Below are 24,724 nucleotides of genomic sequence, written 5' to 3'. Positions count from 1 at the left end.
GGCAGCCCTAATCTGTTACTATGGCTGCCGAAATAAAACGCAAGATGCTCCGCCATACAGGTCCGGGCCTAACAGTTTGTGTGTTGGCACAATCGCATGCTTCCATTTGACGAGGTCCCCTGGAAAAAGGCTTTGCTGCAGACAAGTACCCTCTGGCTGGTCCTCCACACTGGCAGCGTGCCGGTGTGGGTCGTCTAGGGCGACCGAGATGGGGCAATAAGAGCAGAGAAGTGGCCTTTGCCATTTAAAAACGGGGCAGCCTCCCTGCGGCCGAATAGGTTTCTCCTCAATGCAAACTCGCTCGCAGTGTGCGGATATGTGAAGACGGGTGGTTAAGCCTACAGGGGCCCATTAACGGCAAAATCCGTGTCAAGCGCCGGTCCGAGGTTTCTACAACCCTGTGAGTTTTTTTGTCCAGTCCGCTGTCAGCTGTAAGGAAGTCCCTGAAAAGATAAAAAAGTAGGCTGATCCCGACTTGGTTCCGTAGGCCAGAGTAAGAGCTGGAGGTCCGGCATGGGGGATATGGGTCAGTGCTGGTGAGGAATGCGTGCCCTGCAGCCCAGAGAAGACCTGGTCCGAGCCCAACCAAAGTCAAAACCTTAAAACCTTTGCAATACATAAAAGCGGCAAAACATTTTGAATTCCCTTCACGTGCTGCTTCGTGATAAACGTCATGGTGCACTTTGTACAACCCTCATTCACCAGTGGTGTGCTGCACATATATTCCAGGAAATGTTCTGTTAGATTACATTTAGAAAGAAAAAGGTTGCCCAGTGTTACCGCACGCACTGACAGCAGTGCAGAAGTAGCTACATCTCATCCATTAATACAGAAATGTGTATCTCAAATTCCTGAGGCATGTTTTTTCCCCAGGTTTGCGACTAAGGTTACATAGTAATGGAGGGTATTTATGTAATCCACCCTGTATTTTCTAATGACCATATTTGCTTTCTGATGGGATTTAAAATAGTCAAGACTAGTCTAGACCAGCTAGAACTGAAGCCAACAGGGGCCGTGCACTGACTGACTGGCAGCATTCCTGGCTTGTCCTCATGGTTACCGGCAGGGGAGATTTCAGGCAGCCTAAGCCACCCGGTCATTCCCCCAGAACTTTACAGCCAGGATCAAGTGAGATTTAGATTACAAAGTGGCCCTTGAGTCCTACAATGGGCTCCAGAGTGCCTAAAGGAGTTTCATGTTAATGTTGCAGTGTGGGCATGCTCCTAAACTGCTGGAGGGCTCTTGAGCAAGACACAAAAATCACAAAGTTCCAGCACTGACCCTGACCTCTGCACTTCCTCTGGTGGTGGGGATGGAAAGAGGACAGAGTCCTGGGAGGTTGGGATCATCCAAAGTGCTGCTGTGGCAGAGTGAAACAACAGGCGACAGAGCATTGTACATACCAAGCAAAATCTGTTAAAAATATTATTCTCAAAGGCTTAAAAGCTTTTTCTTAAAAGCACGTTGCTTTCATAATAAAGTGTCATTCTCTGTTGTTGCCGTGTTCTGCCTAGTTTCAAAATAACATTTATTTCCGGAAAATTCCAGGATACACTGCATTTCACAATCCCCAATCTCCACAGGATAAAATAGTGTCATTTCCTCCGATAATAGAAACTGTCCCTCCTTAAAGTAGCAGTGTTTGTAATGCCATTTAATCCCTTTGTCAAACAAAGAGACCTGCTCTGCTAACGTCAAAATATGTCAAACTTCATCTGTGTAACTTTGCGCCGACAGCCAACACTGGTGGTCAACATGATAATATTTGGGGTTTTTTCTTTCGCTTTTGAAAAAGAAAAACTTTGGTAAAGTTAGTTCACAAATGTAATGTTACCTCTGCGTCATTGCGGTAAGTTAATTAAGGTAAAATGGGCACAGCGGTAAGCAAAAGTCAACTTCGGGCACGGTGAAACTGGCAAACGTAGCAGTTAAAAACCTTGTTTCTACCATTGTTTCTTACTTCTGTGTCTGCCGGCAGTCCAGGACTGTTTCGCCATACTCGGGCTCCGGATAATAGCTCTCCCAGCCGACCTGAGGGCATCCATATCGGTGTTTTAAAAGCAGAGAGTCGGTGAAGTTTGCTGGTGAGTCCTGAGGAGAAATGTTGTTGACCAGACTGCTGATGGGGAGGATGGACTTGTGGTGCCTTCCAGTGCTGTCAGAAATACCGCTATTTACCAGGTCGGCGCACGTGAACGAGCCCAACAGAGAAGTAATGCTGCATTTGTGTCAAATGGGACATTAGAGAGCGTTAAGTTTCAGGTGGTTGTTTTTTATTGTTATTGTGTATCAGTGTATTAAAGCCAAATACTATTTTTTGTGGAAAAATGCTGCTCAGAAAGTATTAAGCCAAAAGTCTAGAAAACTTTAAAGTCCCCCTCCACTCAAAAAAACAAATGTTCTTCTTGCTCCTACAGTTGGATGTTTGAGCTTCACTGTGCAAAATGATGTATGTGCAAAGGATGTTTTTACATTCATCTGCTGAGAGTTAAGAGTTTCTCTGTGCTCATTAAAAATCTGATTTTTAAGGGGCGGGGCCTACAAGCATGATATGTGACATCACAAATAGTTAGGAAGTCAATTGATGAAGCAGCCATATGTCACTTTCTTGTCTTCAGAACGACCACGCCCCTTTCTGGGTGAAACAAGCTGTAAAAGTGCCTAGTGGTACACATCAAACAATACAAAAAAGACAGTTTAGAAAGGAAGAAAAGATCTGTGGCTTTAGGCAATCCACAAAGAGGATAAAAAGGTTACTGAGTAAATGACGTGTTGCGAATGTAGATTGAAGAGAATCAGTAAAAAGCGATAGTGATGGTGTAAATAGTTATTGTTATTACTGTGAAGAGATATGGCCCTACCATAGAACACCCACTTTTGAAATGGAGTTTGGTTTGACATTGTGGCACAGAGGGTTTTTTAACCTTAATAATTCACATCAACTGAGCTGATTTACCTTCTAATGATGAACCTTGTAAACAGCATAAAGTAACACAGGAAGCAGATGTTTTCTTCTTTTCTCAGCTCACAGTAAAAGGTCGATTAATAAACACAAACGGCGGTTCTGCTTCGCCACAGCGATGTAATTAGTTTACAGTAACGTCACATTGGATGGATGACCAAAACAGAAATAAAGTGTTTAATGACAGAAACAGTGTCAGATGTCAGAAATATGAGATTCAAGCCATAGGTATTTGGCTAGTATTAAATTGGCAAAGACTTTGCTTGAGACATCTTGTGTCCAGCAGGAAAAACACAAGAAATTAAACAAATTTGCATATTTATAGATTCTGGAATTTTTAATGAGGTAGAAAGAGTAGATGCATTTTTAATGGGTTTGAATTATGAAATTATACTTTCAATGCAGGAAAAAACAAATTACACACATTATTGTTCCAAGCAGACTGCTTAGAATGCTATTATTTCATTACACATGAATGTGTCATAATTGTTGAGATGTGTCACTGCGGTAGATGAAGCCATGAAATTCACTAAATTAAAAAAAATGTATATTTTGATTTGAATTTTTATTAATGCAGGTTTCTATTTTCTCTAAGTTAAGTTTCAGATGCCATCCAAGCCAACAGGTCTTGTGTTGCGTTATCTTCCTAGAACTGGGCAGCTTAACAGCTGAAAATATTAGCCTAACAGCACATACTGACACACACACAAAACCTGAAAAAAGGCTTATATAGTTGTTTTGTCTGCCTATAGCAACCGAATGCAACTTGGTCTATGATTTTCTTACTAAGAAATAGGCATTTACAAGGAGTACCTGAAGGCAGCATCAAACCAAAGGCAACCACATGTTTTTCTGACTGTAACCACTGGTGGAGCAAGGAAGTTTGAGGTATAGAATTAATGTAGCTAGCTTGCAGGTCTGGGAGGTGACAAGATAAACTCAATGCTTGAAACATGTATGAGCTGTATGGCAATTCGTGCAACTTCCACATTATTAGTCTGGCAATTAAGAACATTTTTTACAAAATAAATATAATTTAATTTGTCCTGACATTAAGGTTCTATATTTAAACATCCCAAATGATATAGACCACACTGTCACCATCTTGTGGCTGATTCCAGGTAAAAAGTTTGGCCTATTGCTTGTGTCATAAAAAGGAAAACTAGACACACAGATCATGACACGTACACAGACTGAACAGCTTGCATCGCCACCAGCAAGACTTTCTTTAATAGTGATGGCCAAAGTGAAAAGTGTGACAAATTCACCATCACTTTGGGTAAAGAAAATAAACATAGTGGAACAATGAAAAGATAAAACAAAGCACTTTTTTTTTTTTTTTAAACCTTCTCTTCCTTCTACACAAACTTGTTAAAGCAACTTGAGAACTGAATTCACAACACCAGAGCGATCCACGAAAAATACTTTTTCCAGGTAGGCAACATGACAGCACAACATGGTCAAACGGTCCAGGGGTAACCTTTTCCCAACACAACACATTCACAGAATCCTTCCTGGTAGAAAATAGAGGAAATCAACTGAATATGATGGGAAATATATCAAGGAGGTGCCACTCAACAAAAGTCTGTAACAAATAAATAAATGAGTGCATAACACCATCAGTCCAACTGACCACCTGCTGCTTCATCATGATCAGTCCAGAACCTTGTAAACACAACACCATTCAAATATGTTCCAATGACAACAAAAATAAAAATAACAGCACTCTCCTGCAAACATTATGCTAGCTACATCGATCAAAGTATGGATGGAAACCAAACATCAACACTTGGCACTTAAGAACTGAAATGAAATAAACAAAGAAAACATTCCTCAGTAAGTTAATGTACATTGTTGTAAACAACTAAATGCCAACTCTAGGGCACGATTATAGACAATCAGTTTGGTTGGTGTTTGGCACACCACGACTGTCACTATGAAATGACATGTCCAGTGTTATGTTTTCCCTTCAAGTCTGTAATATTGTGATCAATTTGTTAGAGAAAAAAACGACTGAATGCATCTGAGGTGACACTTTTTAGCCTTTGAATACTGAATTGAAAGAAATCTTGAATGAAAACCAGGAGAATTAGAGCTAGAGAGAGAAATGCGGCTTTGAGGCTTGATGCTTTTAGATCCCAGGATTTGCAAAGTATGTGGCTTTTGCATCTAAAAAAGACAAACTGCAAGGCACTGTAAAATCTGCAAATAATGGTAACGACCGGTTACCTCGACATCATTAAATCCAGTGAACGATATGGCCTAACAGGTTCTAATTTGGTCCAGAGGGAGAGGAAAGGCGTCTGCAGCAAACAGGTGGACATTAATATGACATTTTGGCAGTGCCAGGTCGAATCTAGCAGTAGCATTTTTTTTTTCTTTCCCAGGACAAAACTACATCTGCTTCATCCACTTACTGATAATCCTGGAGGCTTCGCTTTTCCAGCACTAAGACAACAAATTGTATTGGAATATCTGAAGAACACAGCAAACATATCACCATTTTTTTTTTAAGAAGAAATGCACATTGTCATAACTGAACTGAAACATTACAAAACAATCACTGATTTAAGTTAATGGTGATAGCAAAACATGAATAGTTTTACATTCATGTATCTCTCACAGGGCTTTACTTTACAGGTGAGTTTCAGACTCAAAGCCGAACTGAAAACACGTCTTCTGCCTGGATGTAAACCATCGTGAAAAGCCAATCGTTTTTTAAATCAAAAGTCTGGGTGTCAGTTCAGGGCTTTTTTATTTTTTTTTTACACTGACACCAAAAGAAGACTGACATGAAGCGATGCATGATGGCTCGTCTGTAGACATCTGGCCAACAAATTGTGTGTTCCTTTCTCCCCTTTCAAACAGATCTCGCTGTCTAATGGCTAAATCCCAAAACTCCAAAAAAAACAAAAAAAAAAAAAACCCCACAACCCCCCTCAAAATATAATAGTTCTCATAATAGAACCAAAAAAAGTAGCCAAATACACATATGTATGGAGGGGTTGTGTGCACTGTGTGTGTCTGTGTGTGTGTCATTATGTGGTACGTTAGAGTGCACAAACTGTCAGGGGCTGGAAAACTCAAAAATAACCCAAACCGGAACCGAGAGCTTCGCCGAGATAAAGAAAGAGACAAAGTTCTGTCTGACAAAAGTGTGGGTGTCACAGTCACTTTTTGAGGGGCTGGTAAACTGAGGCGTTGGGGTCCAGGGAGGAGGGACTATTGTCCATGAACTTGGAGGAGTAGTGCGGGGTGACGGGGCTGAGGTTGCTGCCGTCTGATGAGTAGGACAGGCTGGGCATCACTGCCATCACCTCTGCTATCTTCTGCTTCAGCTCCGCGATTTCCTGCTCCCTCTGGTGGATCTGGCCTGGATGGGACGAAGGAAACAAAGACGTTCATGTGACAGGGTTGAGGGCAGAGTAGGGGGACATTTGTTCTGAAGTGCCCTAGAAAATTAAATCCCTGACAGCTCTAGGACCACTCTTCCTACATGTTGGCATAGAGGTGGGCAGAGGAGACTCATTCCACCTGTGCTTTTCCTGCTGTGACAGGTCAAAAATGTCACTTTCCAGTTGGGTTATCGCCTCAGTATTTTGGAAACTGTAGTTCACTGATGCGCTATCACCACCATCAGTGAGAGACACGCGGTTTGAAAGCGTGAGTCATGTTTTCACAACGCAGCAATCTAATAGAGATTCTCCTGAGCAGCTGCTGTGGTATCAACATTATAAGAGAAACACTAAACATACCACACTATTATTATCTGTTATTGCTCATATTGCATGAAAGGAAAGAGCTGAATTTTCCATTCCCAAATATATGAAGAGGGCTGTGCGATAATGTGACAGTCAATTATAAGTTTAACAACATACTCTTTCACCTGTTGGACACAGGTGCAGGTCTGTTATAGTGTAACAAAAGAGTATATCAAAGAATAGGCGATGGTTCTACCCTCATGGTCATTCAGATTTATAATAGTTGGGAAAAATCACATACTGTTTCCATGATCTATATTACGCATTTCCCCTGCTTTTGTTTGGATTTGAAATAAACAACGCAAGCAAACAAGAAGACGTGATCTTTGCTGTGAACAGTGGTGGGTAAAAGTACTGAATAGTAATCACTTGATCCCATGGGGCTTTGGCACAGAGAGCAGCCGAGAACAGGGAAGAAAACACTGTAGGTGCCGCGAGCAAGCTATTGACTGGAAACACAAAGAGGGCTGCAGTAGTTGTGGCTTTGTGGTGTGGTGATAATGGCTATGGGTTATTGATTCCCTTTCCAACAGAGAAAATAATTATGTTTAGACATTAGGCTACAATAGGTTAGAAATAGTTAAGTTTAGGATTGATTTGGTGTCACTTCTGCTTCTTTGTTTACTGTGGCTATTTTATATTTTTTTCAGGCTTAACCACAGCCGAGCGTCCTTTACTGCCCTCTCTCATAATCATACAAGGATGGAGGAGCATTTACCTGTCTCTTAGATCATTTATCCCTGGCAAACGAGTGAGTTTTGACAGGCACTCCATTCAAGAGCTTTGCACCACTACTAAATCACTGCATCCCCACTGCCAACAGCTACCTTGTGCTATCTCCAGCTGCCTCTTTGCATCCCCCAGTGCAGAGAAGAGGTCCAGTTTGATCCTGGTCTCAGCACTCAGGCTGTTCTCCAGGTGCTGGGTCTTCTCCTGCATGGCCGACAACGCTGACATCAACACCTCTGTGTCCTTCTCGTTCTCTTTGTACTTCCGCAGCTCCTGTATGTGAGGGGATAGGAAAGACAAATTGACTTGGAAATGAGACATGAAAAATTATAAGCAACTGAATGGTCTTATTTTCCGAAAAAAGCTTTTACTGTGCTAAATGGCTGATGCACTCAGAAGGCACAGGGGGTCTATCTATTTAATTACATCAATTACATGAACTAAAATGGCATATCATTTCAGTGATTACAATTGTTGGTGGTACATTTTCAAGTACTGAAGCAGCATGTTAACTGCAGAGCAGAGCTCTTTCCCAGTTACATTCACAGCATATAGATAATGTATTTTACAGTGTAAAATACAATACAATGTTTACTAGCTCAAAGCATTATCTTATCAGAAAATGAGTTCATTCCTCTCACCTGACACTTGCCCTCCAGATCCCTAATCTGCTCCTCCTTAAGTTTCATGTCCATGCTGAGCTTCTTACACTCCGTCTCCAGCTCTCTGATACGACCACGCAGAGAGTCAGTCGACTCCACTCTGTCGGACATGGGAGAGGAACAGCACTTTTAAGAGAGGAAAAAGGTGACTGCGTCCCAGAGTCTACCGAACTTTCACTTCCTGTTAAAATTAACTGTTAATTTTGATGACACAAAGCTGGGCTGGTTACACTAATCGAACCAGTACCTGGTGGCAGCGGCTAATGCTACGGCTCTGGCAGCGGTGGCCTCTTCCATCTTCTTCCTCTTCCTTTCTTCGGCCAGCTGTTTCTCAGCGAGGGCGCGGGCCTCCTGCTCAGCCTTTAGCCGCTTTTCCAGCTGGGAGATGGTCTGCTTATCCTTTTGCTTGGCCTGGACGGCACTGTGGAGCCTAAAGTGTGGATATATTCAGAATATAGTCAACCTGGCTGGATCATGAGATGAACACACTGGAGATGAGATGGGATATGGAGTATTTGGGATGTTTCACCTCTGTGGGATAATTTTTTTTATCTTGGTAGGGAGCCTATTAAACTGGTATTTTAATGTGAGAATTGACTTAATGTGGAGGGGGAAAAATATAGTGCTGTGCATGAGACACACACACAGGTCACTGATGTATTATAAGATCAGTAAAGTTATTTTTCCACAGTGAGTGGAGTGGTCTCCGCAGCTGTGAGCATAAACGCTACAGTTAGTGTGGCTTCAGTTAGCAGAGGTACGCAGAGCTCTCCAACATCACAAACCAACTTTCACATAATATGCTTTTACTTTTTTAAAGTATCTATTAATTGGACTCAGGCAGGTCTGAAATGTGTTAAAATAATGTCGTTCAGGTGTCACTGAATGTATCTGGGATGAAACATCAGTACTGATAGAATTTCTAAATCACATGAGGCTCCCTGGTAAAACTAGTCCCGTGCTAATAGGGCTTTAGACAAGATTAAGCTTTTAGAATACTTGTGTAATTCACACTCCCACACTAATGCAGCCTCTGCCCTTCTTTCTTTACTTATGTAGTGCCAGATCCTGCCATTGCATTTTTGGACGCAACTTAAATGAAATCATGTGACCTCTCTCTCTCTGCCTAAAAAGCATCCAGATGTGCAACCTTTTTCACAGCCTCTGCCCCTTTTCTGGCAACTATATCTCAAACTCAGATCCTACGAGGATGGATGTAAATCACCTGTGTCATCATGGTGTGTTATCAGTGAACTAACGTGAAGGTTAAATTGAACAGAAAGCAATGTTTGTATACCAAGGCTTAGCCAGAGACCTCTGGAGAAGGAGACAGGTCACTGATAGAGATAAAGGTCATAGACGCAATACCCATTCAAACCCCCTGTGCTTTAAATACAGTGTATTTCAAATAGTGTATGCAATGTGTATGTGTCTGTCTTCACTTCAGTAGTAAGATCTCTTCAGTATAAAAATCAGCCCATAAAAGCACTATGACAAGGTTAATAACTGAACAGAACTGACACATTGTTATTGTTTCTGTGGCTTGTGTGGTTTTCGAGGAAGTAACGTGCTGTGAATCATAGGCGCGCGGACAATGGTGTTGTCAGCCACCAGTGACAGGAGCTCAACTGGTGATACCTGACAGGTAATTGAGTACAGTCAGCTGAGTGTTAAAGAAAGATCTGATGTTGAAAAGGTGTTTGACAGGTGAAAGCAGGGTGTTCAGACACTGTTCGACAAGCGTTTAAGACAGTCTCCATTAAGGCCGTCCTAGAAATGAGTGCTCTGACACTGACGCACAACGTATGCCTCGGATTCAATATGCAAATCAAATGAAATACTCTCATGTAAATTAAAAGCACTGTGATTATTTCACATTTTAATGACTTCTATCTGAACAACTGGCCAGAAGCAATAGCCAATTCCAGCTGGCCTATAAAAGGAAACATGCAGAGGGGATAAAGATACAGGAAGAGTGTGAAATAAAATGCTCCACCACTTCTAGTAAAATGCATTTGTAGAGATCCTGTTCTTGCCACAGGACACACACACACACACACCTCTCTAAAACCCAGTACTTGAGACCTGAGACCTCCTCAAAATCTTTATTAATTAAACAGCTACCTAACCTACCTAACACACTGTCAAAGAAATGATATTTATTGCATAACAAGTAGAGTACGGCCGTTGTCAGGGTTTGGGTGCGAATACCATACTCTCATACGGTATACAGTACATGCACCCACTTGTTCTGTAGCAGCTCGTTGTCTTGGCGGAGCTGGCCCAGCTCGGAGCGAAGGCTGCGGTCCTGGCAGCTCAGAGAGGAAAGCTGACTCCGCAGCTCTGACTCCAACTGCCTGTTGGCCTGAAGATCTGCCTTCAGACGCTTCACATCCTGCTCCAGCCTTTCAGGGTAGAAAAAGGAAAAAGAGGCCACAAGGTCATCGAAAGGCAGTCACAGTAAACCGCAACAGCATAGGCAAATGTGTTTCTTACCGAATGAGAGCGTCCGGCTTGCCCAGCTGGTTGTTGGGGATGCAGTTCTCCACTGGGTCCTTCTGGCCCTTCCCTGCCCCCTTCTGCTTCTTCTCGTTCTTACTGGTCGAGGAACCTGGCGGCACGCTGCCATTTGAAGAACTGTGATTCCGTGGGGACGAGTTGGAAATGTTACCCCCACCTCCGCTGGCATTTTTGTAGTTCTTTCCCGCCCCCCCCATTTCCTCTTTAGGAGCAGAGTGTGTGTTGGTATCGGCGTGAGTGTGTTCCCCTGCCAGGTCGTTATTCAGTCTCTTTGCCCCAACGTAGTTCTCTATGTACTCTGTCTCCTGTAGTTTGGAGTCCAGTGCGTGTATAATACTGTTGTTATTGATTCCAATCGTGTTTTGTTTTTTGCCCTCACGCTCTTTTCCAGTACTGTCCTTCCCTTTTTCCCGGTACTCCAGTTCTGGCAACTGGACTGTGGCGTTTTTCTTCCCAGGCGGTGCTCCGTTTTGGGATATTACTGAGGGTTCTACCTCTGAGATCCCTTTAGCTAGAGCAGCTGGAAGAGAGCGACAGTAGGCAGAGTTAGAGCACGTCTAAAAACATACTGGACAGAATTAACCAAATTCCAGAGGAAACTGGAAACATATTTGCCCATAAACAGAGATTGAATGACGCCTTTGAGAGTGATGAAAAACAGAGAAATCCCTGATAAATTTAGAAACAGGCTCATGCCAGCAGACTGATACAGGAATACCTCCCTGCTTTCCATTAACTACAGAAAACAGAGAGTAAAACTATTCGGGTGATTTCACACTGAAGCTTTTTGGTGCAATCAACTGAACTCTGTTTGGTTCAGGTTGTTTCGGCTGGTGTGAAAGCTGGCAGTCGAACTCTAGTGCGGACAAAACATCCGGGCTGAGACTGCTTTAAAAAAAATAAATAAAAAGGCAGGTCAAGGTCTGGACCTATGTTTGTTGTTTGTAAGCGAAGCAGACCAACAACAAGATTATGTGAAAGTTAATGCCTGAATTGAAGGAGATAAGCTACTATTAAATTCACTCACTGATTCTGAACTTTCAAGAAAGCAACCTGTACAAGCAATGCATATTTATCTATGCGATATCATCTAGTAACCACGGTAACAAGTGTGTCATCATGTAAAAAAAAGTGAAAAAAGTGAAAAGAAATTAAAACTGGTGTGTTGATCCTGTGTCGTACTATTTGCATTTTACAATCTGCATTGTAATGTAGTGAAATGTAGCAGACATACAATAACCACCCCCTCCAAAATATTATGGTCCAAGGCGCCGCTCCCCTCCCCTGAATTTTTATCTGTTTATGATAAACATGTTATCTTTGAGGTTCAGTTACAGTCTGTACTATTGATGCTCACAATCAACTATGTCTTTATGAGCTGTGTGTGACAGCAGAGAAGATAAACGGACACATGAGGTTTAGTTAAATGCAACGTGACCTGCTGTCAGTCACTGGAATTTGATTTTCCCTCATGCTGGTCCACGTAGCACTGTTGATGCAGGATGACATCACCAAATCTGTTCAATGAATGAGTTACTTCTCATCCTGTTCACCCTTCTTAGTTCTGTGGTTGTTAAAATGATCAATTATGTCAAATAATAAAAGTTACACAAATATATACAGTCTCTGGTGACTTTAATAGGTACATCTCCTGTAGCATAGCAATCCAGTTCAACTGCTCTGCCACGTAGTTTACCTTTATGGGGCTTTTTTGTTTAAACTTTTAGAGAGGTGTTAAATCAGTTATTAGTTGTAGTTAGTGGTTGTGTTGTACTAGGCTGCATTATATTGAAATGTGTCTCTAATATAGTTCCCCTCCTTTTTGTAAATGGGCTGGTAAGAACATAGGAAACACCACTCTGACAGTGGACGCTATTGTGTTTGACTTTCCTGATACGTTTTAATACTAAGTAGTGCAACATGTTTTGTGTTGTTTCTATCTGTGTCTTACCCTCCTCTGCCTCCCTCTCCTGTCTCTGCAGCATCTGTTGCTCTGGAGGTAAAGCCTGCTGTAGAAGCTGCATGTAGAATTCATTCTCCTTCTGCACTTCCTTCTGTTTCCTCAGTCGCATCTTGTAGCTAACGTAGCTCTTAAAGCCGAAGCCCAGAGTCACCACTGGATAGCCGATACTGGTGAAGGTGAAGAGAAAGACAGACAGCTTTTGATGTAAAGGTATGCTTATATTTTCAGGCAATACATATTTAAGGGTCTCCTATTTTTACCATGACTTTTACTACTTTATTCAGGCATTAGACTCTAGCTATGACGTTTACCAGTGAGCTGCAAAGGGTCGACACAGGTCTACGTGAAAGTTCTTCAGATCTTTGAACCGTATGGCGGCTTCGATGTACACAAACAGGATCCACAGCGATACAGTGGGTAGACAGACTCCTCTCTCTGCGTGAAAGTGAGGGACAAGAGATTAGAAGAAAAAAAAAAATATTTAAATCAGCGCTCTTGAAGAAACTTGGCAGCTGTGAATTTCTTGTGCGTGAAGTGAAAGTGGCTGTTTGGCTGGCAGAGATAAAAACAGTCCACAAAAAACTTGGGACTAACCTGTGTGCCAGACGTACTGGACCCATACGTAGGTGCTGGCAGCAAAAAAAAGCCATTGGACGGGGATGAAGAGGAGGCAGATGATGTCTGACGTAAACGCCACACATACAAAGAAGACAGAGAACGCCTAATTGTAGGAGGAGAAAGAGACAGACCGTTAAATATGTCATAACTACTGTGCAGAAAGAAGTTTCTGTGTGGAAAACATACACATTAGGCACTAATGTAGAGGCGAGTGTTCACATGGTCCCTTTACACTTACACATTGGCGTGTGTGCTGTAAAATACACTCAGATAACCTTGTCTTGCTATTTCCCCATCCAGCACCACCACGGTTGACAAGTATACTCCCCCCAGCAACCTTTATCCCATTTGTTTCTTTGCTGCACCCGCGTACAGTACATAGGTTCTTTGCATTGTGTCAGGGTCATAGAAACAGGCTCTCACCAGTCCCTGATATCTGAAGGAGTCGTAGACACTTCGGATGAAAAGCCAGAAGGGCCACAGGTACTCAAACCTGAACTCCAGCACAAAGTCGGCCAGCAGAACTAACACCCACACCACCAGAAACTTCAGGTACAGGAACGTACTGCGGGAGAGGACAAGACAAAGAAATAAAGACAGAGAGAAATGTTAAAAAGAAAGGCAAGAAAGAGACAAAGGAGGGACACTAAACAGGATTTACCACGGATTTACATGGTAGGTGACAAAGCTGCTGGGACATCGGGTTGATACAACAAGACTAGTGTTTATAAGAACGACATCTCCAGTGTGATTGCACACAATGTTGCTGCAGGTTCCTGCTAGATTCCATGGCAGATAAATGCCAATTCAACAGTGAGCATGAATACAAATCCAGATATTCCCCACGACTCTAAGTATGTTTTTTCTTTTATAAAAGTAACTGAAAAAAGATAAAGGACATCCAAATAAGTGTGAGGGAAGGAAGAGAGACATAGATAAAGAGAGACATAGATAAAGAGCATAATACGGTGTCGTGTCTGGACATGTTCCTTAAAGCACAGCTAGTTCTTTTTCTGGCTTGCCATCAATCAATCAATCAGTCAATCAATCAATCAATCAAATCGGTAAATGCGTGCTATTTTTATATTACAGCTCCTTAAATCTTACGTGCGCTTTACGTGTTCCAGTTGGACCTGATTACTTTAGTGGGTATTGTTTCACTGGCGTATTCAACCTCTGCCAGACAAAGCACAGGTGAGCATCCCGCCGTCGGCATCACTCCGGACTTCAAAACGAGCGCCCCTGACATTGCTGCTGTCATCTCAAGCCCGAGCTTGGTTTTTTCTAGTTCATGCTATCTCTACTGTAGCTGAGGAGATTTCCACTGAGCGGAATGTCTTTCAATATGGACTCAATGCCCACATAGTCTCCCAGCGACCTTTCATTTTAATTAAACCAGACATTTCATTTAAGCACCCAGCCAGGGACAAATCATTTACGAGATGCACACACAAGTAACGTAACATTAAGGCCTATAATTTTAACAATACGCTCGCTGGTATCTTAATTTAGAGCTCTCTGTAGCTAAAAAAACAAACAAAGCGTGCTTGAATATGAATGCAGCAGAAGCTGGCAGCCCTGTCTTGACATATGCAGAGAGGCGCCATTGTTACACAATAACGTCCCTCCAGCCCCTTGTTGTACCTGCTATATATACCCTCGGTGATTCGGTTCCGTTTTAACGGCCGTCGGAGTTTGCTGCAGTCCGCATTGCGCCGCTTCATCCTCCCCCTGTTGATTCACTTGTGATATCGGTCTGGTAACTGGAACTGGAAATGTCATTCGCTCATCCTAATATTCACACTTCTTCAATTATCCACCATTGTTGTTGTTTTATGCACATGAAACAAAGAAATAAATAAAAACAGTCCGCCGAAGGCCCTCCCCCTTTCACGACACGCTGCGTCTCCTTCCTAACGTTCGACGTCATTACGTCGTCGGAGACGTTGGAAACATGGCTGCCCGCTACGAGTCGAGACGTTTCTCTCAGTTTTAAATATTTAATATTACCTTCTGAGCGGTAAGTGTGACAATAAGAGCTTACAGTGATATTAGTTCACTTTGTGCGCGGCCACTTGTTATGTTAAACGCCACTGGTACGTAAAATAAGCCCATGTACACATGGCGTTACATGGTAAAGACTTATCCATGCTGACTCCACGTTTGTTTGTTTAGCCAGGCATTTAACCAGATTGTTGCTCTAATAGGAATGTATTTAGTCTCCAATGTATTCCGCTGTAGTATCACATTATAAAAGCTCGTATCGTTTCGGTAAAGCAGTTCATATCCTTAAGTTTGTATCTGGAGGGGTTTGGGTTGAATACATGGAGCAGGACCCACGTCTTTAGTAATGAACAGCAATGAAAGAAGTTCTGAAAACGCATAGTGTCACTTTATGTACCATAATGTTTTATTTTTTGTTGATTTTGTTATTTTGGATGTTGACAGTGAGAAGTTAATGTTACCAATCTATGGTGGCTTTATGTTTTAACAGATAATATGGACGAGGTAGAGAAAATGGTTCCATCTGCTGAGGAAAAAGAAAAAGAGGAGGAGGAGATCGAGGAGGAAGAAGAAGGAGAGGATGATGCTGGAGGTGAGGAAGAAGAGGAAGATGACGTAGAGCAGGAAGGTGGAGATGATAAGGAAGAAGAAGAAGCAATTCCACAGGCTGCAGATGAAATTGAGAAAAGGATCCCATTGCCTGTTCAGCCCAAAGAGAAAAAGCAGCCTGAGGGCCTGAACCTCAACAATGAGGTGGTGAGGATGAGGAAGGAGGTGAAGAGGTTGAGGGCTTTGATCATCAGGAAGCTGACACGCCAGATGGGCGCCCTGAAGAAGAAGAAGGGGAAAGATATGGAAGTTGAAAGGAATCAGAGGAGAGCTGCCAGACTGCTGGAGGAGATCCATGCCATGAAGGCCCTCTCGCCAGACCTGGTAGGTTTGGTTTGTTTGTTATTTTTGGAATATGCATGAAAAAGTTACTCAAACTGATTGTGCCGAAACACATTCGGTGAAATGCCTAATAAGATAAACCGTTTTCGCTGTTGCCAGGTAACCAAGACAGCCTTGCAGAAGAAGCTCAACTTCGAACAGGAGTGCAAAAACCCCAAGTCTACTATTTCTGACCGGGCCATAGCGCGCATCGCCACCCACCCTCAGTTCAACAAGAAGATTGAGGACATCAAAGCTGCTGTGAAAGCCTTCAAAGACGAGCGGATGAAGGGTGGGAAGCTGGTAGTGAAGGAAAAAGTGCAAAATAAAGCTGTAACGGTAACTGCGCAGTCACCACCAAACAAAAAGGGAGAAAGGAAGAGTGAGAAAGAAGAGGGAGACGTTACAGTGGAGCAACAGGAAATCGCAGTCAATGAGGAAGGAGATATTATCCTCAAAGACACTAAAGATGCAACTGTTGCTGAGCCTGAAAAGGCAACAAGGGAAGCAACTCATTCAGCTGATACTACTAAAATACCTGAGTCTAAGAATGTAAGACCACCAGCATCTATAAAAAGTAGTGAAGTTAAGGACATTGTGAAAAATAAACCTCAAAGTAAAGATGCAGAAAAGAAACCCAGTCTTAAGTCTGCACCTGAGGTGCTTCAGAAAAAGAAAGTGGAGGTAGAGAGTGATTTAGATTCATCAGATGATGAAGAGAAAGAGTACTTTGACGACAGCACAGAGGAACGTTTCCATAAGCAGTCCTCCCAGTCTGAGGAGAGCGACGACGACGACTTCTTTGTTGGAAAAGTGAGCAAATTCAAGAAGAAGAAGCAGAAAAGTGTAGAAGGGGAGAAGGTGCATGAAGTGAAGGCGGACCCAACAGACCAGGTCCAGAGTAAACTTGATGAGCTTGAGGCCAGGCTGAAGTCTAAAGCGACCTCCCTTCAGTCTGTATTTTGTTCTTCCCTCTCTGTATCTAAGCCTGGTGGGGGCAGAGGTGCAGGCAGAGGGAGAGGTGGGGATAAATTTAGGGGCCAAGGCAAACCAAGGGGTGGCGGTGGTCTCAACAGAGATTTTAATAAACAATCCAAGTTCCAAAATCAGGAGAAAGGAACGGAAAGATATTCAGGGTCCAAGTACAACAAGTCAGAGTCATCAGAGAAGGGCTTCCCCTCTGTCGGCAGAGGCAGGGGGCGAGGCAGGGGGGATGTAAGGCAAAGTGACCGCAGGGGTGGAGGTGTCTTTTCCCATCAGGCACCACAGCAGGCACTGCATCCATCCTGGGAGGCCAGTAAGAAAAGGAAGGAGCAGCAAGGACAAATCCTGGCCTTCCAGGGGAAGAAGATCAAGTTTGACGATGATGACTGAACCTTTTTGTTTATTAATGCTGATTATATGGCAGTGATTGTTTTTATCTGGCACACTATTGAAGTCACGGTCACTTATTCCGTTTGATGCTCAATCTGAGTACAGTTCAGTGTTGCATCCGCATGTCTGCTAAAAGACCACAACCCTGGAGATTTTTTTTGTAAAACATCAATAGAAATATGTTTTATTATTACTAAATGTGATTTAATTCTAAGCAGTGAAATGCATCACCCGAAGCATGTCATTTTTTTAAACAAGTTTGAGGAAGAATATTGTTTGATTTATGTATCAACCTGTACACAATTTTCCTGCTTTGTCCAAAATGGTGTCAGTTCAGTGTTGCATAGTACACATCCTCTGAAACTGATATATTTTGATACACATGCTTATTGATTATCTTCTGCAGCAAGACCTTCAACCTGTGTTTTGTACCTGTCCCTCACCACTGTATGTGTTTAAACAGTAAAACGTTTATATTGTAGTTATGGGTTTAATGTTTTTTTGATGTGGTATCTTTATTCCAAGTAAACGTCACTGAATGCATTATAAAATGTAGATGATAAAAAGAGAAATGCTGCACATAAAGTAACATCAGAGCCCTATTAGACATTCTCTGGTAACATTATTACTTTACTGTTCATCATCAGCTTTGCAGCCATTGGTCGGCTACAGCTGCGTCACACGGTGTGACAGCCAATAGTAGTTTACATGCAAATGTGGTTTAAAACTGTCGCGGGAAACCGGAGTTTGGTGCGTTGAATGTCCTCGTTCTTCATGAGCTCTGTGTCGTCTTAAATGATATGTATCCGCGTTATAAATGTGGATTTTTAAAAAACATAGAGCTGGATAGGGCTCGTTTTATAATATACAAGAGGTGAAAAGTGATATGTTGGCAGGCAGCGGTCAATCCGGAACAAGATGTGGAAAGTGGTCTCCTCGGTCTCGCAGAGGTCCGGCGGTATTCACGCTGGGTGCCCCGAGAATAGCCTGACCGCGGACCATGAGCTGCCGCCTGGTCGGGGAAAGAGCGGTCCTTCGAGCCGACGGACGGTCTTCAGTACGCCACACCCTCCGGTCTCTGAACATCAGGGACACGGCAGAAATATTATCCCGAACGAGTTCAGGTAACTAACATTAAGATAATTTGTTTTAGCAAATTTGTGTGGTGCTGGTTCTACTTAAAGTAACTGTTTACTTGCACACATCACCCATTTAATCTCAATTTACGCCACGAACGACTTTATCATTGACCTCTTGTGACTTGTCCTTCTTGATAGACTCCTTTTGTTCAAAGTATGTCGTATGCTTGGTGTCATATCTTTCTTACCAGTGTGTTTTGTGACATTAGCACCATTGTTAATCGGAATGCAACTCTAGTTAGCTGCGTCAAGCCCGCGCTGGTTAGCGTGGTTGTTAACGGAAGTGATACATTTCTCTTCAGAATAAAGTACTGTTGTTATTCAATGCTTTTGATTTAACGGTCAAAATTGCAACGTAACGTTAATAATACGGTAGCCATTGTATTAATGAGCTTTAAAAAAAAAAATGCTTTTTAAAATTAAATGAATAAATAAAAAGCAGTGCCAATATGTCACGGACAGAGAAGGCTGTATTAATCTCCACTGATACGTTGTAGCACTGCCCACTATCACTGTGTACTATTATATGTGAGTTTTTTGCTATGGATATAATTATGTCTCGCCTTAATTTCCCGACGTTGATTGTAACATTCGTGTATGCGCTAATGACATGCATTTATTTTGAAATCGAATTTGTGACGATTCGTCTACATTCATGTATTTCCGGTAACTTCACACTTGTGTTACCTTTGGCTGAGGCATCACACCGCGCCTTGTCCGAGCATACTTCTGCAAACTTTGGTCTTCAAGTGGCGCACACGCTGACAGCGCTCTTTAACAGTCGCTCTTCTGTGGGAATACACTGGTAAGGAGGTAACGGGAAACTGTATTGTGTTCATTATTGCCAGAAGCGAACTACTGTGCAGGCCTTTGGTGAGCATGGGAGGGGGATGGGGAGAAGTTGCTCCAACTAGCTAAACACACTGCTGAGGGAAGCTAGCTTCTGCCCCAACCCCCAGGTAATAGAACAACTCAATAACCAGCTCCAGGTGACCATATGAACCTAATATTCCATGTAGAGACACATTCATTGCTCCTGTTTACATGCAACTTAATTCACAAGTGAATATCATGGGTTTGTGATATGTTTATACTGTATTATTGCCCAAAATGGCTGCCCTGTGTGCCACAAGATTCATTGAGATAACTGGAAACTAAAAGCCTAAGCATGATGTCGTAACAGTAAGTATTTTAAATGCACATGTTGCTTTCTTTCACTCAGGCTAAGAGAAGGCTGGAGCTGGAAGCCCGTGACCCCCAGGACCTCCAGGATGGTGGTGGGGCCGCCAAGAGGCCAGTGGCCTCTCTGTCCCACACTGGAGGAAAAGGTACGATTTGGTACTGTGGGCTTAGTGTTCCAGTGCTGGGGAAGAGGTGGTACATGGCAGCATACCAGCCTGTGTTTCTACGGTTTATGTGTCAAACTGACATTCTCTAATGAACGGTGTTTTCCACACACATTCTCATGGTGGTGAGTGAGTTTAATGGGCTGGTCAGCTGGTTTGTGTTTTGTCCAGCAGTTCCAAATTCAGTTCCTTTTCTATATGCCCTATCCATCACCACGTTTCAGGGTTTTTTTTTTTTTTCAAAGCTTTTGTAGTCTGTAGTAAGTTTTCCAAAGTTCCTTTTAGTCTCCTCTGTTTTTCTTGAGAACCTGGTTTTGATCCTCACCTTCGAAAGGCTCTCCATACACTTCTTTCTTCTTCCTCGTTTGAGAGCCACATTGCCAGGGAAACGTGTCTCATTTGAAGGACTGCTGAGCTGTGGTTCTGCTCTTGATTTTCATAACTTTAGCAAAAGTCCGTCCTCCGAACTGTTTGCTGTTCAATGTCACTTTCACTACTCACTGGACCTAAATACAACAGTCTCCAAACTACACTTCCTTTTTTACTTTGAGTATTCAGTTTAAGATAAATTTATGATGGTGAAAAGTGTTTTATGTCATATAGCATTGAACTTTTGAATCGGAATGGTAAAGAGTTTAAAGATATATAATCAAAATAAACACACTACAAAATGACGTATTGAAATGCATGTAGGAAAAATTAAAATAATCTTAAAAGGAATCGTCACAGATTCCACATTTCTCAACCCTCACCCATTTTTCCAGCTCCCGCCCCCAACCCCATAGCATACAAGTCCCTGTTGGAGAAGTCGCGCTATGACACTTCGCTCGGTATCTTGACGCAGAGGTTTGCGGAGCTGATGAGGCGCTCTGCTGATGGGGTGTTGGACCTAAACCTAGTCGCCAAGGAGCTCAATGCCCCCAAGAGACGCGTGTACGACGTCACCAATGTCCTGGAAGGAATCGATCTCATCAAAAAGAAGTCTAAAAACCACGTCGAGTGGTTGTAAGTATGCATGGATGTAACGGGTAGTGTGTGGGGTGCGGAGTTGAACTTGAACAACGCACATCATGACTGACTGACTGACTTAGCGTTGTTAGTATGTTGTTAGTATGTTGTTAGTACCTTTGATAGCTTTGTAGTGGATGTGTTTTTAAGACTGGCAGTTAACAGCAGATTATATTACCTTTGAAAAATGGTAGCAGGTGATGGAGGATACATGGCATTCTACTTCAGCCTCTAGATCTCAGCGTTAATCCTTGACCGTATTATTTTATGTACAGTTAGCATTACAGTTCTTACTATTCGTCTTATTCTTAATTTACTCATGATCTGTACTCGTTTTAATTTACGTTTGATGTCTTGAGTTAGTTATGGCGTTAATCTCGTATTGTCGCTTGGATGTGTGTGCACAGGGGCGGTCAGGTGAACCTACGCAGCAATCAAGAGCTGAGGGCTCTCATTGAGGAGGAGGAGAAGCTGGACGAGCTGATCAAAAGCTGTACGCGGCAGGTTTACCAGATTTATGAGAACCGTTACAGTCAGAGATATCCTTTGATTGTGATTTCAGCTGCATTTTGCACTGCTGATGTGACCCAGATTGAGTTAGGTCAAATGTGGACACCCCAAGCATTATAAAGAATTATTGATAGTGGGTCTAAAGGCCAATCCAAATCGACAGTTTTCTATTTTGGTGTGGATTGGACGGATTAATGTGTCACTTTGGAGCTTAGTCATTGTGTGTATCGCCAGCTTCACACAAGCACCAGTCTAGGTTGACTATATTCCTTAACCTTGAGGATCACATTTGCCTATTTGACTTACGAGGATGTCCGAAGGATTCCCAGCTTGAAAGAACAGACAGTGATCGTGATTAAAGCCCCTGCAGAGACAAAACTGGAGGTGCCACACCCAGAAGAGGTACATACAATTATTTATCTTTTGTTTGTTATGAAACTCAATATTATGACTTGCAAACCCCGGTCAAACAATACAGAGTGGTCATTGCTTTGGTTTATAGGTGCAACATTGGCTAGAGTGCAGTTAATTTCCTGCTACATCCTCTCTCACGCTGCTGTCTGCTGTCTGCTCATATTCCAAGAGCATTTAATGAAAGGTCTCTATTGCCCCCTGTGCTCAGAGCCTCCAGGTCCACCTCAGCAGCACACAGGGGCCCATTGAGGTGTTCCTCTGCTCTGATGAACCCATCCCTATGGAAGCCACCGATGGCTCCGTGGGCAGTGGCAGCCACTTAAACTCATGCTCCAATGGGAATGGCTCTGTGTCCCTATTGCCTTACTCATCCTTTGTCCAGGTATCTTCCAAAGGTGAGTCTTCCTCACTGTGTTTAGTCCTCGCTCTACATTTTTGGCTCCACTTTGCTTTTTAAACGTTGATTGTTGAATTTTTCGTCCCTATTGTCTCCTTATCCACACTCCCTTTGTCTTTCCAGACCATGCTAAACCTAATTCTGGAATCAATAGTATCTCCCACCCGCCGACACAACTCTCATCACCGGCTTCCGTCACCCCTGTCTCCCCCGGGCCCACCTCCTTGCACCCAGCCTCTGAAGATCAGCAGAGCTTTGTCACCCTCACTCCACCTCTGACCTTCTCTCTTGATGGAGAGGAGTACCTCCTGAGTCTGACTGAGGATGAGGGCATTACTGACCTCTTCTCCTCTGTTGACCTGGACCAGTTGCCCCTGGATATTCCCCTCTGAACAGCCCTTTTTGAAATGCATGAACTTTAGAAGCTGTGGGCCTCTTACTACAAACACGATATCAAGGGGGATATGGTAAAAGGACAAACTGCTCATTTGAATGTCATTTTCTTTTTTATATTTACGTTCTTCCTATCCTGGATGATGTGACTGGGATTTACTGACACTCAGGTCTGTGGAGGAGGTTGTTGCCCAAAAGCATCACATTGGAGTGGTCTTGCAATAGCTTTGGATATGGAGAGACCAAGTGAGATCTTTTTATGTCTTCCTTATTGTCTTTAGGACATGCACTTTGTTTCAGACCTTTGATCTATTGCATTTCTGTGTTCTTCCTAAGTGTCCTTCTCAAGTCTCAACACAGGACTTATTCTTGACCCTTAATGTCATGACATCCCGTAGCGACGGTCTGGAAAGATGTCATGGGTGACATTTTGTATCATGATTACAAAGGAGCCTTTACAACAAAGTCTGATGATTTAGCACCTATTAGTGTGAAGAGGTGTTGATTAAAAGCATTAAAAATGCAAAGAACTGATGTCTTGTGTTGGCTCTGCTACCCAACTGTTTGTTGCCTGATACTTAACAATTCAAATCCACTACGAGGCAATGAACAACATCTTTGTTAAAGTTTTTGGTTGGAGGAGTCGGGAGTAATTTAAGACGTAACGTAAAAATGATTACATAAAGTCCATGAGCATTCTTAAAATTGTTACACTAAGCTAATCTAGACTAAAAACAGTCTGTTCAGAGCTTCATGTCATAGATGTCCCTTTTTATATTCAATTAACTCTCAGATTCTTCCTTACTTGGTAAAACACTTGTTATACTATACACCAGATTTGCGCTACCCAGAAGACCTTGAGGGCTAAATGGCTTTTATGTGTTGTAGCTCAAATGGTCAGTTCTAGGGCAAAGTCAATACTATCAAAGTGAAATGAATGGAGACATGCCTAATTACATGAGCACATGTTCACCAGTTTGAAATACATTCTAAAGTAAATCTTTGATTATTTTTAAACAGCTGCTCATATTATACATAAACTATACACTTTTTCAATCAATAAAACAGTTCAATTCAGTTTCAATTTGAATGGCAATAATGAAGTTCAAAGCGTGGTCCGTTTATGTTGCAGTTCAAGCCTTTATCTGCATTTCCTGAATGCCATGAAACTAGATTTTCCACTACTCTCACATTGCAGTGTTATTGTAGTATTTGACCATGCTACAAAATACTGAATTATGACTGGATGATTGGAATATTGAAATACTTGAATTTCATCAGTCATCATTCACCCCCTCATCTCCTTGAACTACAGATACACTCTACATTAAGCCCTTTGTGTTGAGGTCACAGTTGTGTGTGGTAGGGAGATGTTTTAAATTTTTGAATAAATATGAGTTTGATAAATTAATCTAGCATGATAGAGATAAAGTGGAAGTGTCATGTGTTAAATTGGGACAAACTGCTATCAAAAATTAGAAAATTACTTACTTGGTCTGGCAAGCACAGTGGATAATAAATGAATCATCCAAGCAAAGGAAATGTTTCATTAACTAGCAAATGTTTTATATATTGTATAAGTAGTTCATTTTGTTGGAACTAGTTGATTGATTTACATTCATTGGCATGGAAAAATATTGCCATTACGATGTCATTAGTCATTAGAGTAACTGGAAACATTATTCACTTAGTTGTTAAATAAGTCATATCTTGGATCACTATTAAATGAGGTTTTGATAACAATGGTGACAGGTTCTACATGTTGGAGAAGATTTATTAACATTAACTATATGTTTACCTGTTTATAGCAATGTTAAATTAATTCGAAATGTAATTTCAATTGGGTAATCCAGTGGATTATGATCATTTAATTCATGTCAACCGATGGTATCTGTGTTTTTCAGTACAACTTTCCAAATCCACACAAGCTGAAACACTGCTACATGAATGTGTCCCAAAGCACTTGACTTGACCAGATAAAACATGACTAGAAG

At 42.2% G+C, this 24,724-nt stretch overlaps 4 protein-coding genes across 7 annotated transcripts in view; 2 read left to right on the top strand and 2 right to left on the bottom strand.

Annotated features, from left to right (window-relative positions):
- ldlrap1a (low density lipoprotein receptor adaptor protein 1a) overlaps positions 1–2,170 on the bottom strand; it is a gene marked incomplete at its 3' end in the record, with an annotated part of 9,584 nt that extends 7,414 nt beyond the window's left edge. Inside the window, 1 exon segment of one of the 2 annotated variants that reach the window (XM_035680820.1) lies at positions 1,961–2,170. In XM_035680820.1, coding sequence (XP_035536713.1) covers positions 1,961–2,045 — 85 coding nt within the window. 2 annotated transcript variants of the gene reach the window in all.
- A 1,986-nt stretch (positions 2,171–4,156) lies between these two features.
- Positions 4,157–14,939, bottom strand: maco1a (macoilin 1a). Its single transcript, XM_035681187.1, has 11 exons — positions 14,860–14,939; positions 13,639–13,780; positions 13,192–13,318; positions 12,909–13,032; positions 12,586–12,764; positions 10,611–11,154; positions 10,361–10,519; positions 8,362–8,544; positions 8,094–8,214; positions 7,551–7,725; positions 4,157–6,335 (listed from the first exon to the last, which is right to left on the bottom strand). Exons 1-11 carry the CDS (start codon positions 14,937–14,939, stop codon positions 6,133–6,135), a joined length of 2,037 nt encoding a protein of 678 aa, XP_035537080.1. The 3' UTR covers positions 4,157–6,132.
- A 197-nt stretch (positions 14,940–15,136) lies between these two features.
- srfbp1 (serum response factor binding protein 1) lies at positions 15,137–18,004 on the top strand. The gene is made up of 3 exons (XM_035681186.1): positions 15,137–15,235; positions 15,710–16,152; positions 16,270–18,004. The coding sequence occupies exons 2-3, from the start codon at positions 15,715–15,717 to the stop codon at positions 17,521–17,523; spliced, it is 1,692 nt and encodes a 563-aa protein (XP_035537079.1). The 5' UTR covers positions 15,137–15,235; positions 15,710–15,714; the 3' UTR covers positions 17,524–18,004.
- A 479-nt stretch (positions 18,005–18,483) lies between these two features.
- Positions 18,484–23,261, top strand: e2f3 (E2F transcription factor 3). 3 transcript variants are annotated; one of them, XM_035681997.1, is made up of 8 exons: positions 18,484–18,647; positions 19,511–19,621; positions 19,885–19,990; positions 20,773–21,013; positions 21,424–21,555; positions 21,814–21,928; positions 22,149–22,335; positions 22,461–23,261. In XM_035681997.1, the coding sequence occupies exons 4-8, from the start codon at positions 20,868–20,870 to the stop codon at positions 22,727–22,729; spliced, it is 849 nt and encodes a 282-aa protein (XP_035537890.1). In that variant the 5' UTR covers positions 18,484–18,647; positions 19,511–19,621; positions 19,885–19,990; positions 20,773–20,867; the 3' UTR covers positions 22,730–23,261. The 3 variants fall into 3 exon arrangements, with proteins under 3 accessions (XP_035537890.1, XP_035537889.1, XP_035537887.1); XM_035681996.1 differs by lacking the exon at positions 19,511–19,621; XM_035681994.1 differs by lacking the exons at positions 18,484–18,647; positions 19,511–19,621 and adding an exon at positions 19,315–19,467.
- Positions 23,262–24,724: the final 1,463 nt, after the last annotated feature.

Source organism: Morone saxatilis, unplaced genomic scaffold (genome assembly GCF_004916995.1).
Source record: "Morone saxatilis isolate NCDOM2014 unplaced genomic scaffold, NCSU_SB_2.0 Contig9, whole genome shotgun sequence".
Lineage (NCBI taxonomy): Eukaryota > Metazoa > Chordata > Actinopteri > Moronidae > Morone > Morone saxatilis.
The sequence above is the reverse complement of the archived record's forward strand: the minus strand, read 5'-3'. Positions and strand labels throughout refer to the sequence as shown.

Excerpts from the sequence above, each read along its gene's own strand:
- maco1a (XM_035681187.1), bottom strand. The coding sequence starts at position 14,939 with ATGAAGCGGCGCAATGCGGACTGCAGCAAACTCCGACGGCCGTTAAAA. Across the intron at positions 13,781-14,859 it reads ACCGAGGGTATATATAGCAG|TACGTTCCTGTACCTGAAGT; the intron begins GTACAACAAGGG and ends CCTCTCCCGCAG. Across the intron at positions 10,520-10,610 it reads AAGCCGGACGCTCTCATTCG|GCTGGAGCAGGATGTGAAGC; the intron begins GTAAGAAACACA and ends CTACCCTGAAAG.
- e2f3 (XM_035681996.1), top strand. The coding sequence starts at position 20,868 with ATGAGGCGCTCTGCTGATGGGGTGTTGGACCTAAACCTAGTCGCCAAG. Across the intron at positions 21,929-22,148 it reads AGGTGCCACACCCAGAAGAG|AGCCTCCAGGTCCACCTCAG; the intron begins GTACATACAATT and ends CCCTGTGCTCAG. Across the intron at positions 22,336-22,460 it reads TGTCCAGGTATCTTCCAAAG|ACCATGCTAAACCTAATTCT; the intron begins GTGAGTCTTCCT and ends TTGTCTTTCCAG.
- srfbp1 (XM_035681186.1), top strand. The coding sequence starts at position 15,715 with ATGGACGAGGTAGAGAAAATGGTTCCATCTGCTGAGGAAAAAGAAAAA. Across the intron at positions 16,153-16,269 it reads AGGCCCTCTCGCCAGACCTG|GTAACCAAGACAGCCTTGCA; the intron begins GTAGGTTTGGTT and ends CGCTGTTGCCAG.